This window comes from Drosophila willistoni (genome assembly GCF_018902025.1).
Source record: "Drosophila willistoni isolate 14030-0811.24 chromosome XR unlocalized genomic scaffold, UCI_dwil_1.1 Seg144, whole genome shotgun sequence".
Classification (NCBI taxonomy): Eukaryota; Metazoa; Arthropoda; class Insecta; order Diptera; family Drosophilidae; genus Drosophila; species Drosophila willistoni.
The window spans coordinates 4937373-4956674 of NW_025814057.1; the positions used below are offsets into that span (position 1 = coordinate 4937373).

General features: G+C 41.7%; 2 protein-coding genes across 2 annotated transcripts; both read left to right on the top strand.

The window, feature by feature from the left end:
• The first annotated feature begins 7370 nt into the window (after positions 1–7370).
• Positions 7371–16226, top strand: LOC124460732. Its single transcript, XM_047012241.1, has 2 exons — positions 7371–7597; positions 15253–16226. The coding sequence occupies exon 2, from the start codon at positions 15287–15289 to the stop codon at positions 16151–16153; it is 867 nt and encodes a 288-aa protein (XP_046868197.1). The 5' UTR covers positions 7371–7597; positions 15253–15286; the 3' UTR covers positions 16154–16226.
• LOC124460694 lies at positions 9975–15143 on the top strand. The gene is made up of 3 exons (XM_047012100.1): positions 9975–10152; positions 11095–12702; positions 13183–15143. Exons 1-3 carry the CDS (start codon positions 9975–9977, stop codon positions 15141–15143), a joined length of 3747 nt encoding a protein of 1248 aa, XP_046868056.1.
• Positions 16227–19302: the final 3076 nt, after the last annotated feature.

Here is a 19302-nt window from a genome sequence, read left to right on the forward strand (position 1 = left end):
ACTCACTCGTAAGACAAATATTGTCAAAGGAAACGGATATGTCGCAAGGCAGCAGCAGCAGCAACAACAACAATAACACACAACAACACACAACGCACAACAAGAGAGTGGAGAGAGGAGAGACAAGAGACAGCACATAGAAGCAACTCTGAATTGAAGGAAGTTCTAGCTGAGTGTAATCCTTGTTGAGTCTTGGTTCGTTTTACTGGCCAATATTTATGTGTCATTCACAATTGTATGCATGACATTTGATGGGCCTTGACAATAAATCCAATTGCACAGCTGTTTTCGGCTTCCTTTTTCTTTTACATTTTGGCCCATCCTAAGTAAATATGAAACAAATGTTAAAACTGCTGACTTTGAAGGTGTTTTTTCACCCAAAGATTTTCAGGATGGAAAAATTTGTCATGAAATTGGCCAACAATGAGGCAATGAGGCATTGTCATCTGATTCGAATTGTATGTATATCCTATACGGTCTTTTCTTTTTCTTTTAGTTTAGAAGGCAGGTACCACAATTTACCTTTTACTTTCCTTTCCTATTCCTTTCCCATTCTGTAGTTGTCTTTAATTGTAAGTATATATCCGGTAGCATTATGTCATGGTCTTTAATAAGCGCAACTAATGCTTTTTGTGTTTGGTTTGGTTTTCTTATACATATAGTTTTTTTTGCGGCAGACTTTTGTGGCAAAGATGCCACAGGAAGTTGGCCCGTGACGAATTACATAAGGAAGCTGTGGGATTTTCTGATCGAGAGGGGTGATGAAATATTCGAAGGAACTAACCCTTAGAAGGAACTAAACTTGTGAAACGAATTTAAGTAGGATTTGTGCTGGGAAATTTTTATGAAAAACGTAAAACATTGATTAATAGCAATAAATAATTTTGTATATATTATATGGAAACTTTAGTCTCTTATTTCATTTATTTATTTTTTGAATGGCCAAATAGGGGGCATCATCTTCCTACTTCCCTATCCTTGCGGATATATGGGGCACCTCACGATCTCCACCCTGACCCTTGCGAACAGGATGGCAGGGAACAAAATTCTCTAATTTAGTAAGCTAAATAATGGAAAAATATTTACAGTATCCTTAAAATCGACAAATTTTCAGAGAAAAGTCATCTTTGACAAACTTCTTACACGGACTGGGACCTTAGAGACACCAAAATTGATCCCTAACATAAGTGAAATAACATGTTTTGGCTTCATTTTTTCAATTCCACCTGCTCGTTGATTTCCATCTAATATGGAAAGCTCATGTTTTTTGTGAACCGATATTACAACCTGTTTTGATATCAAAAATCACATAAATAATGTCTTTCGGCTGATTGAAATGGAATTGTTTTTTGTTTTTGGGTTTGTTTTTGTTATTTTTTAGATCAAACCTTGCTCGTATTTTAATGATAAGGTTTATTAAAAACCAGAATTAACCACCAAAAGCAGAAGAAGAAAAAAAAAAAAGAACTGTCGATAATGTCAATCGAGGAGAAGCACTCTCTGGGCTTTGGTCTCTCTGCTTTTGTTAGAGGGGCTGGTTGGTTGCTTGGTTGGTTAGTCGTCCAACTGGCCGGCGCTCTATCTAGTCGGGCTTATCTAAACTAAAGTTTCTTTTAATTAAAAGCAAAGCAAACGCCGTGAGTCTGTGTGCTGTGCTGAGCTGTGCCAATGACCCGCATATGTCTTGGCTGGACACCAAAATGCCGCTGGCAGAGACAAATGCAGTAATGCACCGGCACATTATTCATGCCGTTATCAGTCGAATGGAATGAAACTGAGTGGACTGGGCGTGGGGTGGGGGCTCTGGCTCTAACTTTGACTCTGAGTCGAACTGTGGCTCTGGGCCCCTTCTATGTCTCTTTCTCTCTCTCTTTCTCATACAACAAAACACCTTGGATGAAGAAGAGAGGAGAACTGAAAAATGCGTGCCACGTTCAAATTGAAGTCGATTTTTCGATTTTTCTTTCGTTTTACACTAAAAACAAAAAGATAATAAAAAGAGTTTGCAAAAAAAAAAAACCAAGTACGTGAAAATATAATAATTTCAAGGTCGATTGAACAGAACTTTAAACTCAAATTACATATATTTATTAAGTAAAATTTCCATATTTTTCTAATGTTTTATTATTTTTTTAAGTGCATAAACATACCAAATACGCCCAACCAATTCAATTTCAATTCATTGGCAATTGGCCAGCAAATGTATTTTATCAGTTGAAATATTTTAAACTTTTACCAACATATCAAACGATAAACCTGTGGAAAACGTGCAAAAGTTTCACAAAAAAAACACATGAAAAAAAGACAGGCAAACAAACCAAAATTAAAGCCAAAAACAAAGAAGAAGTAAAATATATTTGGCAATTTAATTGCTTTGATCTGATAGAGAGAGAGGGAGAGGGAGAGAGAGAGAACGAGAGCAAGTGAAACACTTTCCCATTCAGTGAAATGCACCTGCAAATGTCAAAGACAAGGCAAATGATAAGGATCTGAACGAAACTGGACATGCCTTCACGCACTGTCCTGATCCCTGGTCCTGGTTTTAATAGGACTCCATAGCCTGAACCCTATAATTTTGAAAATCGCTTACGTGTGCCCTTTGTCTTGATGGCTAGAAGACGAGGATAGATATTAAAAAGAACCTGTTTTCAGATGGTTTTTCATTCTTTCTCTTTAATAACGGACATCAAGAAAATTTATGGGCGTGTAACTCTCTGTCTGTCTTATCCTCGAAATGGTTTTTGGCCTTGATAAATTATTTCAACATTGTCTTTGCCAGAAGAAATACTTACTTATATATTAATTAATGCAGGTTGTCTTCAATTCTTGATGAACATTATTGAGTAGCTCAAATCGGGTAATTGCAGAGATTTGTTTTCTCATTGTTATAATTTCTTGTCTATCCTTCTGTGCAAAGTTGTTAAGTGAAGACGTTTAGAAGGTAGAATTAACAAGGATAGGTAAGAGTCATTCATTAATCTTTTGATAAAGGGTGGAAAAGTCCTTTTTTAAAATTGTTTTCCCACATATAATCTTATTGGAGAAGCCTCTGAAAAGAAATCCGTCATAAAGTTCAGACTAGATTGTTCGTCTATTTTCATTAGCTCAAACTTCTTCTAGACCTTTTAAGCTAATAAACTGTGTTTGTATATCTCAGATTCAGCCGGATAAAACAACTATATCATATAGCCCTTATAGATATGACCTGTCATTATTGGAGCTTAAGATCAACAATATTTATACAATAAACTTAGTTTAGGATACTTAAAAATTCCTGTCCTAAAATTGAGTTAAAACCAGCTATTTTTATTAGAAAAACTTTTGTTTCTTATGCCATTATGAAATACTTAAACTCTAACTAAAGCCTGTCATTAGTGCCGCTTTTAGTTTTAGGTATAATACATTTGTCATTGTATTAAGTTAACAAGTGAAAAATAAAGAATTATTCATTAATTGTGACACATTCATTGAGAAAATGAAGAGTTTTGTAAGAAAAACAATGTCAAATGCTGGTATATGGAAGTATATTATCATTTCAATCCCAGTTCAATCTGCAACTTTATTAAATTTGTTGGTAAGAGAAGAGGTCTTAAAAAGTTAATAAATTATGCGTGCATTTTGCCCTAAAAGTCAGCCCCGCAGCGCCCTCATAAAGTCGCACACACACACACACACACACACACACACGCCTTATGCACACAATAACAGCAACAACAAAAAGAGACCCTTTTTTATCCCCCTCGCACTCTATCTCTCTCTTCAACCTCTAACTTTCTTGGAGGAATTCTTGAAAATCAGTTTCCACCTGCATCCTTTTTTTTCCAGAGACCGGCAACTGTATCTCTTACGGCGTCTATCCAATTCGACCACGATGCGATGCGATGCGATGCAGGTATAAAACGCGTGCCCAACCTTTGGTTATTTGGTTATTTTTCCCTTCTTTTGCTGCTTCTTCGATTAGCATTTGAAATCATTAGCTCTGACAAGGCATGGCAAGGCAAGGTGCATTCTGGAACCACATTCGTGGTCGACCAACATCAGACCAACATCATCTACATCATCATCGTTTCGTGGCTGGTTTTATCTGGCATTGTGCATCTTCTTTTCTTTCTTTCTTTATTTTTTTGGGCTGTTGTTGTTGTTTTGTTCTGTTTTCATTCTTCTCACTTGGACCTGGCGGCGTCAAATTTGTAAATGCACCTGGATTTTTGGTTTCGCCTTTGTCTGGGTTTCTTTCTTTCTTACCGATATTTGTTATGTGTATATATGTATATATATGTCTGAGCATTATCCTTTGACATTGCAGCCGTTTTTGTGGAATCATCATCCATCAAGCGAAATGATTGCCGAAAGATGTTTCTCTTGTGATTTGAAATTCAAATGCAAGAATTCAATTAGTTTAATTGCAGTTATTTTTTTTTTTTTGTTTTTTCTTAGCAGGTGAAACAGAGTTTTAAAAATTAGCTGCCTATGCAATAGTCAGGCGTTTGCGTTTCCATTTAGAAAAGAAACCAATAATTAGCAAACCACACAATTCACAAAAAGAATGATTGATCAAAATACAAAAGGAAAATTGTTTCTCTGCAGAAGAGAAGTAAAAACAAAGAAATTGCAAAACCTTCAATTTAGATATGTCGCATTTATAAAGTTTAATACTTTTTTCTTTCATATCTGCAGTTAACTATTTATATTACTTTGAATAAATTAAAATCTACATACATGACATCCAATATCCTTATATTTAAAATGTCAGTTCAAAAATAATAAATTTACTCAAACTAAGTTGTTTTTCCCTTTATTGATATGTAAATTATACAAGTTGTTGAGGCCATTTTTAGTATGAATTTAGTATAATTCTTAATATAATACCTACATTTTGTTTTCCCTTAGACAATCTAACTATCTACAAATGTCTTTATGAATAGAAAAACAAATTTCTGCACAATTTGGCCCCCAATAAAATCCCTAACTGCTTGAATCCACTTAACTAGTTAATCACTATACTCGACAAGCGAATCAAACTCAAATTACATTTAAATGCCATAAAATGCCAGTCAGTTGATTTCATTTTTCTTTCTCTTCTCTCACTCTCGGACTCGGACTCGGACTCTCTTGCCCAAAACCCATAATTACAAACAATTGTCAGTCCGGGCTTGTGTACTTCTCACTGACGATTATGAAGAAGAAGCCCAGCAACCTGCGTGCTGGAAAATTATACCCTCAGCCAAAGTATAGACAGAAAGACAGACGGACATCCAGACAGAAAGATATGTATATCTACATACATATATATACAAAAATTTGGCATTTAAATGGAATTCAAAGTCAAATGACATTTGTCACGCGACGTTCTTTTTTTTCTATCTTGGTTGGCCGGTTGACGGGGCAAAGTTGCCGACAATGTTGTTGGCGATAGAGATGGAGTGGGGACAGGGAGAGGGAGAAGGAGAAGGTGGTGGTGGCTTTCGTTTTCAAATGCAGACGCCTATTTAACTTTGATTTCTTATTGAACTTCTTGAGAATTGAGAATTACGGGACAAGTTGCGTTCGCTTAATTATACGAAAAGGACCCCATCCAGTTTCAGATTCAGGACCGCAGACAACGCTTCGTTGATTTTAATAACTTTCAACGGGACAGAAAAGAAGCAAACGAGAGAGAGAGAGGGAGAGAGAGAGGGAAGGAGAAAAAAAAAAACACAAATCCAACAAAATTAAAGTTCAAAGTTGATGGGTGACTTTTCTTTATTTCCTTCTCGCTGCGCTGCGTTTTTATGCTTTTCAGAGAGCTGCTCAAGGTAAAGTTTCTCACAACGCCGCGGCGGCGGTCTTAGCTCATTAATCACAGCACAAAGGAAGGAAAAACCGTAAGGAACTTTACTTTACGTCCAAAAGGCAAATATTACGAGCAGCTCAACTCAACTCGACTCGACTGGGTACGTTCTTGCGCATGCATTCAAGTCTAACAAATCAACGTGCAATTTGCTCATTGAACTATGATCGCTTCCAAAAAAAAAAAATAAGGTAAAATAAAAATTTTTAGTTAAAAGTATTCTCCTCTACCAAACCCCTCGCCCGGTCTGGACCAGCACGCAAGGGGTCCTGGGATGGGGGGCGTGCCTTGCCAAACTTGATGACATAAAACTTCTGCCAGTACTGCGTAAAAGTTGCTTGAGAAAGAAGGTTGAGGGCGAGAAAAAAGTTTGCGTGATTTATAACGCATGCGACAAGGAGACACATACAGAGAACAGAGACACAGCAAGGGGAAGGAAGAGGAGAGTGAAGTGAAGTGAGCCGAGGCAACGGTAGCTAGAGGGTTTTTGCGGGGGGTAATGGAGACACGTTTTCAATAAACTTTTCGCCTAGACATATTCATATTTTATGCATAAATTCACACAAATGACATTCGAAATGGCCAAAGAAAAGCTGCAATTGAAATGTGAAGTTTTCCACCAAACTCAACCGACATTCATTTTCCATCATCTATTCCCCTTCCCTCCCTCCGCAACCAACCACTTTGCAAAGTGTCCCAAGCAATTAGTGTAACTGTAATAGAACACATTTCCCTTATGTGAGAGATGTAGAAACGATTAATTGGTTGAAATATGGCCCAAGCCAAACCAAGCAACAGGCATAACAGGGTAAGTGAGTATTTTAATAAGTACTAAAGCTATCTTAGTTAACATTTAAGACTTCGCCTACCTATATATACATATAACTAAAACATTCTTATTTAAGTTAAATCAAAGACAAAGTCAACTAATAAAAAACCCAAATGAAACTTAAGCTAAATCACAAATATTTTGACCGCAAAGTGATCTCTCCTACTCAAGACCTTTCTATTTGGTCTTTTGTCGAATTCAATAAGTTGAAAGAAATCCGTTTGACTTTTTCCCCCACAAATAGCTCTTATCTAGCCGGAAATTGTAGTGTAATTTATGCGACTCTATAATATTTGGACTCTAAAGTGCTCAACTGAACTATCTACTTAGCATTTAAATGGTGCTCACATTTCCGTTTGAGAAACCCCAAAAAGAGACACTTTGTCTAAGAAAACCAGCGAGAGAGACAGAGAGAAACAGAGACAATAGGTAAAGGCAAACAAGAAACAATTGAAAAGTGTTCAAAGAGTTGAACTTATTAACATTTAATTAGAAATCAAAGTAAGTAAACCTCTTTGCGTTTGGCCCCAAGCCAAACTCATTACAAATGCATGCAATAGAGGTGACTGTTTATGCCCAACCGGGCAACACAAGGGTTAAAGGAGGCGGAAGCTTTCACCTCGCGCCGCTCTCCCGATGGTGCCCATCGCTCTCCCCACGAAAGAACTCCCCACACTTCGCTCCAAGCGGGGCTTGGTGCCCTGCTCTTAATTAAGCTAGTTTTAGTGTCAAACTTACAAGTGAATAAAAAAGAACATTGAAGTGAGATTGCTGCAGTGCCCAATTTCTTGAAGGAAGACATTTTAAGGAAAAAATTCATTTAGCTGCCTACTTAGGAAATTCAACCCCCCTACGAATACATTTGGTCCTTCGAGCCGGATACTAAGATCCTCTCGAACCACTAGCATCGGTGGAATTTCATCCATATTTCAAGCTAAGTAATTTTTTTGCAAATTATAGGTATATGAGTACATGTACATGCCTCCAGCATCCGTACCCATACTCACATACATATAATTGTTGCCATTGATTCTCCTAATCCAAGTAAAAATTACTTTCGCGCAAATTTTTCCTCCTCAAAGGAGAGAAAATTTGGTCCCCAAATTTTCATACATATATATGTGTCCAGTACATAAGGCGCCATATTGGTTCGCCCACTTCAAGTTTTTTCCTCGCACTTTGGCATATATAGGCCAAGTATATAAGGCGCCATATTTTATTTGCCTATTTCCAATATATATTTTTTCGCAATTTCAAAAAAATATTAACACATATGTATGTATGCAGTGAATCAAACCTACGAAAAAAGTGATCTCCTACATATAAGATATATATGTATATGCAAGCAGAGTGTGTGAATGTGACAAAAATTACAAACATATCCAGTGCTACATTAAATCCAAAAATAAAGGTTTTGTGCAAATACAGTCCACTCCTGGGAAAAGTGTGCGCGCAGTGAAAGGTGGTTTTCAACGAAGAGAAGAAAATTTTCAATACAAATAATAAAGATTTTTAAAAAAAAAAAAAACGAAAGTGAACCACCCTCTCACATATAAAAGCCACACTTAGACATTTCTGGTGACCAGACACCCTATAAAGTTGGGGCATATCGGTTAGACACAGCAAAAGAAATCATATTAAAAAAAAAAAAAAAAAAAAAAAACATTAATTTATATAAAGAAATCCGATCCATTCACACCTCTGCATATCGCCATTCCATATTTTCATATTTAAAAAAAAAGAAAAAAGAGAAAAAGAAATTTTAAATACATATATATATACTCCAACATTTTACATATCCATACACATACATATATATACATATTTTTCCATACATAAAATTTTACATATATATATACATATCCATACACATACATATATATACATATTTTTCCATACATAAAATTTACATATATATATTCATATCCATATACATATACATTCCACAAAATTTCTAATTTTTTCGCACACAAATATATTTTTCCACCACCGCGAACAAATCCCGCTATCCCTTGCAGCCTATATACATACATACATACGAGCATACATAAGTACCGCTTAACTGCAGTATACCAGCACAGCTGCAAGCTCATGTGCCAAAGACCGGCACAAAGCAAACGACCAAAAGTAGCTGTGCTGTATACCCTAGGTTGGCAGGCACTTTGTGGGGTATATAGGTTGAAGGGTCACGTTGAGGAAAAAAATCGAATAATATTTAATTGGTAAAAATTTGTGTTCCGCGTTTTTGTTTATTCTATTCCCACGCGTTCCAAGTCGTATTTTTTGGAGTTATATTTCAATTCCAAAATATTCCCACGTGTTCCAAGTCGTATTTTTGGAGTTCTATTTCAATTCCAAAGTATTCCCACGTATTCCAAGTCGTATTTTTGGAGTTACATTTCAAGTCCAAAATATTCCCACGTGTTCCAAGTCGTATTTTTTGGAGTTATATTTCAATTCCAAAGTATTCCCACGTGTTCCAAGTCGTATCTTTGGAGTTAGATTCCAATTCCAAAGTGTTTCCAAGCGTTTCAAGTCGTATCTTTGGTTCTATTGCAATTCCAAAGTATTCCCACACGTTCCAAGTCGCATCTTTGGAGTTATATTGCAATTCCAAAGTATTCCCACACGTTCCAAGTCGTATCTTTGGAGTTAGATTCCAATTACAAAGTGTTTCCAAGCGTTTCAAGTCTTATCTTTGGTTCGATTTCAATTCCAAAGTGTTTCCACCCGCTCCAAGTCGCATCTTTGTAGTTATATTTGAATTCCAAGGTGTTCCAAGCCGTTCCTAGGGTTTTTTGGCAGTGTTCCAAGTCATTCCAAACGTACCAGCTCGTTTTCTGGTTTTTTTTTTTCAATCTATTTCAAGGCGTTTCAAAGCCGTTCTTCAAGTGGTTTGGTAGTGTTCCAGTTTTCCCAAACGTTCCAGTTCGTCTTTTGGCTAATTTTCAAGCCGTGCCAAGCCAGCTCACCACTTTATAACCGCCACTCTCTGGGGTTATGAGCACGAGCCCGTCAAAAGACGAGAAAGCAGCTGAGAACACTGCAGCCCCGAGCAAATCCTCAATTGCTGCTCCAGGTCAGCGCCAGAGGAGTACCAGCCCTACTACTCCTCCTTCCCGAGCATTTCAGACCCTCTCTAGTCCACTAACTCTCAAGTCCGCACCATCGAGCACGACCTTTCAGCAAGCCACGTCAGAGCCACGACGAGCAAGCCAAAAAGAGGTCAAATCATTGGTACCACTTCCACAGATTTTGGTAACCGCCCCAAGAGTCACTCGGTCCGAGACCAAAAGGGTTTTAGCTGCTTCCACCATGGCTTTGAAGAAGTTTGGTTCCATTTGCGATAAACTAAGTCAGTTTGAAGTCGACAACCACGTCACGTCACTGTCCGAGGTCAGCGTATTTACGCTCCAAGTCCGTCGTGATCGAGTTCAAGCGTTGTGGGAGAAGGTCGAGCAGGAATATGAGAAATGCGAGGCACTCATAGATGGTAAAGACGATAACTCTGAAGATTTAGCCATCCAAGCTAAATATGACAAATGCTATCAAGTTTACGAGCGATGCACGGCTCGATTAAACGAGCTTATCCATGAAAGGTCTGCTCCGACTCCTCCGAACCGTCATGCGCCTACCTCTGCACCAGCAGAACGAGGCTGTCGATTGCCACCCATTGACACAGAAGTCTTTACGGGAGATTATTTAAAATGGCCCACGTTCCGTGACTTGTTTACAGCCATCTACATAAGCGATTCGCGAATTTCCCCTGTTGAAAAGCTGTACCATCTCCTAGCGAAAACGAGGGGTGAAGCCAACCTCATTGTAGCAAAATTCCCGCTTACAAATGATGGTTTTGAAACGGCATGGAATGCACTTAAACAGCGTTTCGAAAATAAGCGACTTATCGTGAACAGCCAATTCCGAGCACTTCTTGACCTGCCTCAAATTTCCCATGAGTCCGGAAAAGCATTACAGGATCATCAGAATGCTCTGCAGGCATCCATTCGCGCTTTTGAGCACTGTGGCCTGCCAGTAACCACTTGGGGAGGCATGTTCGTATTTTTCTGTTCCATCAAATTGCCAAAGAATACCCTTTCATTATGGGAGCAATCTCTGGGAGACAAGACTGCCATTCCAGAGTGGCAAATGATGGACGATTTCCTCACTGAGCGGTTCCGTACGCTCGAAGCGGTGGAAAATACAACTGCAATGGCTATTTCGGTTCCCACATCGAAACCTCCACGAAATCCGATTCCAGCCACCCGAAAGGCTAATACATTTGAAGCCAAGGTGACCACCAAACCAAAATCCTGTGATCTCTGTATGAAGGAGAATCACCCGGTGCGTCGATGTCCCCGCTTCCTTCAGATGACGGTGCCAGAGAGGGTGGCATACATAAAGAAAAAGTCCCTTTGTCTGAACTGTTTCGCAAGAGGACATCAAGTAAAAGATTGTCCGAGTCAGCACAATTGCTTCACGTGCAAGGGGCGTCACAATACGCTCTTGCACAAGGACGCCCGACCGGAGAATAATCCAACGTCGGTCCCAGCTCAGCCCAGTTCGCACAATATTGTCCGGACTTACTTTACCTCTGAGGCAAGGTCCTCACGAGATAAGTTGCTAGGTACAGCGATCGTGGACCTTTGGCACAAGGGCACTACTTATGCTTCACGGGCGCTATTAGACCCGGCTTCTGAAGCCAATTTCATATCCGAAAGAATGTTCCGACTCATGAAGTTACCATTCCAAACTGTCAGGGCCGAAGTGACAGGCATTAACGGAAAGGTCAATAGAACCTTGAAGGTCTGTCACATAAGCATTCGGTCATCGCATGGACCTCCAGTCCAGATCGAGATAGAAGCGTTTGTCTTGTCCCAAGTTGCTGATGATTTGCCGTCATGTACGATAGCCCAAGCCACACTGGAAGGAATGCCCAATATTCCTCTAGCCGACCCCTCCTTCAGATTAAAGGCAAAGATCGATCTACTCCTTGGCATTGATGTAATACCAGCGGTGACTCTTTCCGGCATCCAGACCGAAGTGTGCGGATCTTTAATGGCTCAAGAGACGAGATTCGGTTGGGTCATTTCAGGCCCGTTGCAAGGGGTCCCCGTCAGTTCATGTGCCGCGTTCACCACGAGGGTCGCAGTTAGCAGAGAGGAGGGACTTGAAACTCTTCTCACAAGGTTTTGGGAGGTGGAGGATCTACCGGGCAAACCGGTAGAAGATTCTGACTCTGTTTGCGAGGTCAATTTCCAGAAGACCACAAGAAGAGATGTTGCGGGGAGATATACGGTCTCACTTCCGTTTCGAGATCCAACCAACATCAACCTTGGTCATTCCAGACCAGGGGCATTGGCTCAGTTCCTAAAAAACGAAAGCCGACTCCTTAAAAATATTCCGGCAAAAACTGAGTATGACGCCGTCATCCAAGAATATTTGGACTTGGGCCACATGCGTCAGGTTCCATTTGACGGCACTAATAACAATTTTTATTTGCCACACCATGCGGTTTTCAAGCCCGACAGCACCACAACAAAGGTACGGGTAGTTTTTAACGCCTCTAGCAAGTCCACCAACGGAGTAAGTCTCAACGACATACTTTACCCTGGTCCGGTACTTCAGTCCGATCTCACTACTCAGATTCTCAAGTGGCGTTTTTTCCGAGTAGTTTTCAATGCCGACATCACAAAAATGTACCGCCAAATTATGGTCGATCAAATCCACACGCCATTTCAGAGGATCCTGTTCCGAAATAAAGAGGGGCAACTTGGTGATTACGAGCTGAATACCGTCACGTTTGGCATTAACTGTGCTCCGTTCTTAGCCATCCGAGTACTTCAGCAACTCGCAAGTGATGTACAATCCAAATTTCCTTTGGCTAGCGATATTATCAAGTCCTATATGTATGTCGATGATGTCCTGGCAGGGGCTCATAATGAAACAACGGCAATCGCAATGGTCAATGAACTTCAAGACGCTCTTGGTTCAGCTGGCTTTCCCTTGCGCAAGTGGACATCGAATGTGAAGAGCGTGCTCAGTTGTATTCCAAAGAGTCATTTACTGAATGCTGATTTCCTCGACATCGAAGAGGCCAGCACAGCGAAAACACTGGGAATCCGATGGAAAGCGACTACGGATGAGTTTTATTTTGTCATCTCACCCCAAGATGTCAAGTCAGCTTATACTAAGCGAGAAGTCCTCGGGCAGATCGCCAAGCTATTCGATCCCGCTGGCTGGCTGGCTCCCTTTGTGATTCAAGCCAAGGTGTTTATGCAAGAGCTCTGGTTACAAGAGCTAGGGTGGGATGATCAATTGCCCAGTGAACTCCATCACAGGTGGCAGGATTTTACAAAGAGCTACTCCTTCCTTGACCAGATCCGAATTCCACGATGGGTTCTTCATGACCCAAATTCCGACATCCAATTCCATTGTTTTTGCGATGCGTCACAGCGGGCTTATGGTGCCGCAATTTACGTGCGCGTTAGCAATGACCAAGGCATATCATGCTGCCTTCTTGCAGCGAAATCTAGAGTCGCCCCGGTTAAAACGGTTTCATTGCCCCGCCTTGAATTATGCGGAGCTACACTTTTAGCGGAACTGGCAGCTGCAGTTCTTCCGCAACTTCCAGTTGATAATGCGGAGGCTTTTTATTGGTCAGATTCCACCGTCGTACTGTCGTGGTTAAATAAGCCACCCTGCACATGGACAACGTTTGTCGCAAATCGGGTAGCAAAGATTGTGACGGCAACAAATGACGCCCCATGGAATCACGTTCGTTCAGAGGACAACCCAGCAGATCTCCCTAGCCGCGGCCTGAGTGCGCAGGAATTGGTACACAAGGATTTGTGGTGGCACGGCCCACCATGGCTACGGGAACCACAAGAGTCCTGGCAGCGAGCGACACCACTCCCACTAGACACTGCCTTGGAGAAGCGGGTAGTGAAGGTCCACGTCGCGATCGCTAAGCCAGCCAACGAGATATTATCTCGTTTTTCCAATCTGGCACGTGCCTTACGAGTGATAGCATATGTGATCCGTTTCGGCAGAAGGTGTCGTAAACTGCCAAACGATTACTCCGGGGAGGTGACCTCTAGCGAGATCAATCAAGTACTCCAGGCGTTGATCCGAGTCACTCAGCGTGATTACTTTCCGACGGAACATCGGTGTCTACAGCAGAAGAAATCTCTGCCCACGTCTAGCACCATTCTCAATTTGAATCCTTTCATTGACGCATCAGGTGTGATCCGAGCATGTGGGCGCGTGCAACAAGCAGCGGCCCTTAGTTACGATGAGCGTAACCCCATTCTGTTGCCAGTAGTAAGTCCGTTGTCCCGGCTGTTGGTGCTTTTCACGCATCAGATCTCTCTCCATGGGGGCAGCCAACTGGTAGTCCGTCTCATCCGACAGAGATACTGGATTCCAAGACTGCGGAATCTAGTAAAATCGGTGGTCAATTCATGCAAAGTCTGTGTGATTTATAAAAGAAGGCTGCAATCACAGCTAATGGGCACCCTTCCGGCCCAGCGAACTACTTTCGCACGTCCTTTCACGACCACCGGTATAGATTTTGCAGGTCCTTTCGACATCAAGAGTTTCACCGGCCGCGCTTGCCGCATATCAAAGGGATATGTGTGTGTCTTTGTTTGCTTTTCCACCAAAGCCATTCACCTTGAGGCAACTTCGGATTTGAGTACCGAAGCATTTCTGGCAGCATTCGCTCGCTTTGTATCGAGGCGAGGGTGTCCCCAGCAAGTGCAGTCCGACAACGGGAAAAACTTCGTAGGTGCATCCAGAGTGCTTGAAAAAGATTTCCTAAATTCTACCCAGCAGAAAATATTATCCCACTACAGCCATCAGAATCTGTCCTGGCATTTCATCCCTCCCGGGGCACCACACATGGGAGGGTTGTGGGAGGCTGGAGTTAAGAGTTTTAAAACTCTGTTCTACAAGGCCACTTCCAACCAAAGGTATACTTTTGAAGAGTTCTCTACGCTGCTGGCTAAGGTAGAGGCGTGTTTGAACTCGCGGCCGATTTCTCCTATGTCTGAAGACCCCACCGACTCTTTAGCTTTGACCCCAGGCCATTTCCTAGTTGGCGGTCCATTGCTATCCGTGACGGAACCTGAAATCAAGGATCAGGTACCGTCTATCATTAACCGGTGGCAGCGTCTGAAGGCCGTGAGTCAGCATTTCTGCACCCGATGGAAAGACGAGTATCTGAAGGAGCTACATAAGCGCAATAAGTGGCGATTCCCTTCTAAAAATCTTGAAGTGGGCGATCTGGTGGTACTCAAAGACGACAATCTTCCATTTAATGAATGGCGTCTCGGGCGAATCCACCAGACACACCCTGGCAGTGACGGCAATGTCCGCGTCGTCGAACTGCTTACCGCTCGCGGTATTGTGAAGCGTCCCGTCGCAAAGTTGATCTTTCTTCCTCCAGAAGAAAGAATTCAAACCCATTACGTAAAACTACAGTAGCGTCCAGCACTTGGTCCTTCCTCCCAAGGAAGAAGGGCCGAGCTGCCAGTAGTAATATGTGTTTTATCGTCCTACATTAATCCGCTTTCTTCATTATTTGTCCCGGCAGCTTCCTGATATTCGTCAACCTAGATCCCGTTTCCATGGCTCCGAGACCGCGTTCAGTACAGGCATCGAAAGAGGAGCGCAGATGTTCGCGAGGAACTGAGTCCTTCCGTTGCCGAGTCTGTCGCGGAATCCATCCTCTGAAGCGATGCCGTCGCTTCCTGCGGCTGAACGTGGAGAAGAGGATGAGGGCAGTGCTGGCGAATAAGTACTGCGCCAATTGCCTGGCCCACCAACATTCCGGAGGAAGCTGCTTAAGCGGTGATAAGTGCCGAATCTGTGAGGAGGATCACCACACGCTGCTTCACTTCCATGAACAGCCACGTCGACGCACTCCAAGCTCCGTCGTACGCCGAGTCACCCCCGAGTCCTCCAGACGAAGGGTCGCGCCAACGCCAGCCTCCGATCCGAAACTGACCTTGACCACACTGCTGCAGCACCGCAATCCGCATCTGATGCCCACGGCGATGGTGCGCATTGAGACGGAGGGAAAAACCTTCGACGTGAAGGCCCTGGTGGACCCTTGTTCTGCGGTATCGTCGATGGCGACGTCATTGGCCACGGCCTTCAAGTTGACAGCCGTCAATATAGGGGCAGAGAAAGCGGTGGCAGCAGTGATCCGGTCCCCAATCAGTGAAGGATGGCGATTGGAGGCGATCCTGAAGGTGGTCGATGGCTTGTGCTGCCGCACTCCAAGCGCTCCGGTGGACCCACAGATCGCCAAAAAGTTTGAGGGCATCGTCCTGGCGGATGAGACGTTCTACCGACCGTCGTCAGTGTCTCTGGTCCTGGGCGCGGATGTGATCACGGAGGTCATGCTAGAAGGGAGTCTACCTGGGGTTGGCGGGCGGCCGATTGCGATGCGCACAGTTTTTGGCTGGACCCTGTCCGGAGCGTGCCATTAAACTGCCTGGGTCTTGCACTCCTGCAAGGGGGGGAGCATGTTTATGCCCAACCGGGCAACACAAGGGTTAAAGGAGGCGGAAGCTTTCACCTCGCGCCGCTCTCCCGATGGTGCCCATCGCTCTCCCCACGAAAGAACTCCCCACACTTCGCTCCAAGCGGGGCTTGGTGCCCTGCTCTTAATTAAGCTAGTTTTAGTGTCAAACTTACAAGTGAATAAAAAAGAACATTGAAGTGAGATTGCTGCAGTGCCCAATTTCTTGAAGGAAGACATTTTAAGGAAAAAATTCATTTAGCTGCCTACTTAGGAAATTCAACCCCCCTACGAATACAGTGACAAATGCGGCATTTTTTGGCAGGTGACCCCTAAGAGCTAGGAGCAGGGCGCTCAGGTAACAAAACGCATTCATTAACATTTTCATTTTGCTATGGGACAACTTGGGGAAGAGGGTCGGTTGATAAGTTAAGTGAAGAGTTTCTTTGATTTTGGACAACTTTTGAAATGCTCCTCGTAGGTGGTAGCTACTTTCGATTCCCCTGCACAAGTTCAATGGGTCGTCAGTGTGTCTCTTAGATTCTCTTTATGCTAATCTCTCACCAGGCCAAGAGCCGAGGCCTCCCGCTGCTGGACAGAAAATGTTCATTTTTATGGTGTTATGTAAATTTGTATGAACAAAGAAATTATTTAATTTACGCTGCTGCCACTCATAAAGAGAGGTACGAAGAAGAAGGCTTAGCCCTGTGGCCACACTTTACTTGATTCGCATTAATTTACACGCATGTTTTTCGTCGACTTTTTCTCTTTTCTTTTTTTTTTTGTGGTTTTTCATCTTTCTTTTCTTTTTTTTTGGGTCTTTCTTTTCGGCATATAAATGCCAACATAAATATCATTTAAGACTCCTTTGTGTGATATTATGAAACGAAACTTTCTGTTGTTGTTGTTGTGAAAAATTGCTTTTATTGATTCTTTCATATATCGCTATTCAATATAATGAAAGAATTTTCATTTAAGCTTAGTGGTTCTAAAAAAACGAACTTTTTAGCAGCTTAACAACCTAACACCTTAAATGGAACCACACGAGGTTAAATTGTTAAATGGGAATGAGGATTTAATATCAAATTTATTGATAGCCGCATTTTAGTGAGTATTAGTTAAAAGGTCGTAAGACCAGAATTTGATTGCCCTTCTCATCTAACAATAAGCTTTAATTTTCCATAGGAATCAAAAGGAATTAGGTTTTTTTTTGGTATGGCAAAAACCTCAAATTAGTCGGAATCTATAGTCAGTTCTGATTTTCATGGGAATATTATTAGGAAACATCTTGCGGAAGTATATTGCAGCATTTCCTAATTGGATTTATTTTTTTATTTCTCGCTACTTTAAAGATTTGTTGGGTACCTTTTCGTATATCCTTGCGCTAAAAAGACGTTAATAATCGATAATATTGCATAAATTAGAAATTCGTTACGCCAAAGAAAAGTAAGCAAAGGCAAATGCTGCGGCGTTATCACCTTTTCTTTCTTTCTCTGGCTTTAAAAAAGGACAAACATCGCAGGAGGTCCTCTACCCAAAAAGAAACGAAGGAATAGGACAAGGATACAAGGATGCCATTGTATGGGCTCGTTAAAATTTCATTCGTTTGCCCTTCATTAGCAAAGCTGTGATAATTTTCCCTAGAACAAAAACGAAACTAAGAATTTAAGTAAAAGAAGAGGCGCATGAGAGAATTCGTTCACAATGAAAGAGCGCTCTGATCTGGTTTAAATATTACAGTGGCAAATGCTGTCGGATAGTTCAAAAGGATCAATTGCCTATGACTGAGAGAACGTCGAGAGGAGAAGGCGAGCCGTACAACACATTTTGATTAAGCATGAAGTCGTGTCCGACGCCGTCTACGGAGAGAGAGAGAGAATGAGAGGATAGCCCCTTTGTTTTTTTCCGCATTAAAATTCTTAATTTATTTCATGATCACCCAAAGATGAACTTGAACAAATATACACAGAACAGAACAGAACAGAACCCAAAACTCTGATGATTTTCGTTCTTGGTTGTAGTTCAAGTGTGTTCCATGGTGGAGAGGTGAATTAGGCACAGTCATTCTGTGAATCTACGGATCAGTCAGAACGGTGTGAAGTGCCGCACATTTTTCAAACGAATTGTGAAGGTGGGCCCGGACAGTAATGCGTGAAGTGGGTGTGCGGACGACCACCACCGCCACCACCATCATCATCAGCCCCAGACGTGGCAAGAAGAGGCGCAACACTGCAACACTTGTGATTGTGCAATAAAATTGTGGGCATTGCAAATTGTTTTGTACCCACAGCTGTGCCGCATTCGTAACGCTTTTCATTTCATTTATTTATGTTCATTGTCGCTATGCGGTTTTTAGAAGAATCCAACAGCAACAACGAGAACAAGGTGGCAAGTCATCTCTCAATTTTTCTCAATTTGTTAAGCAGCTGACACCAGATGGCGCCTTCTTCCCATATTTTAGAGCAACATTTTTGTTAATAAGACAATAACAGATTTCTTATAAATTATGTTGATATTAATGCCAAGTTTCAAGCATATTTAGAATCAATCTGTTAGGGGGAGGTAACAACTCTGAATTGAGGGGGACCCAAACCATACGGAGAACTTATTAACATCTCTTTTTACTGGAAAAAATCTATAAATCTAAAAAAAACTTGGATTGAGACAAGAGAATGAACTAAAGAGAAGTTATTGGAACTTATTTTCATACGAAATCCTTTTGGCTAATCTGTCATTCTCTGCCAAAAATCTTTTATGATTTCAAATGATATCAATGACAATGGTTTAGGCAACTCATGTAATACATTAATGGCCTGACCTCTCAGTGTCGAATGTATCTATGCGATATGAAATTTAGGCCTACACCTGAATGGCATTAATGGCAACTTTTTTGAAAGTGTTTCTGCCATACATCACTCAACTGGCTCATTATCGTACTTAGAGCTTAAGTTTCACCAAAGAATACTCAACATTCATCAGCATCTTGGAGGGAAAATCATTACCGACATGTGTTACATGCACAGCCAGAACGCAAAGGGGATGGCGGGGGTGATGGGTGTAAGGTGGAAAAACTTATCTCAACGCAATGTCAATGTCAGCTATTATTATTTCACTTCG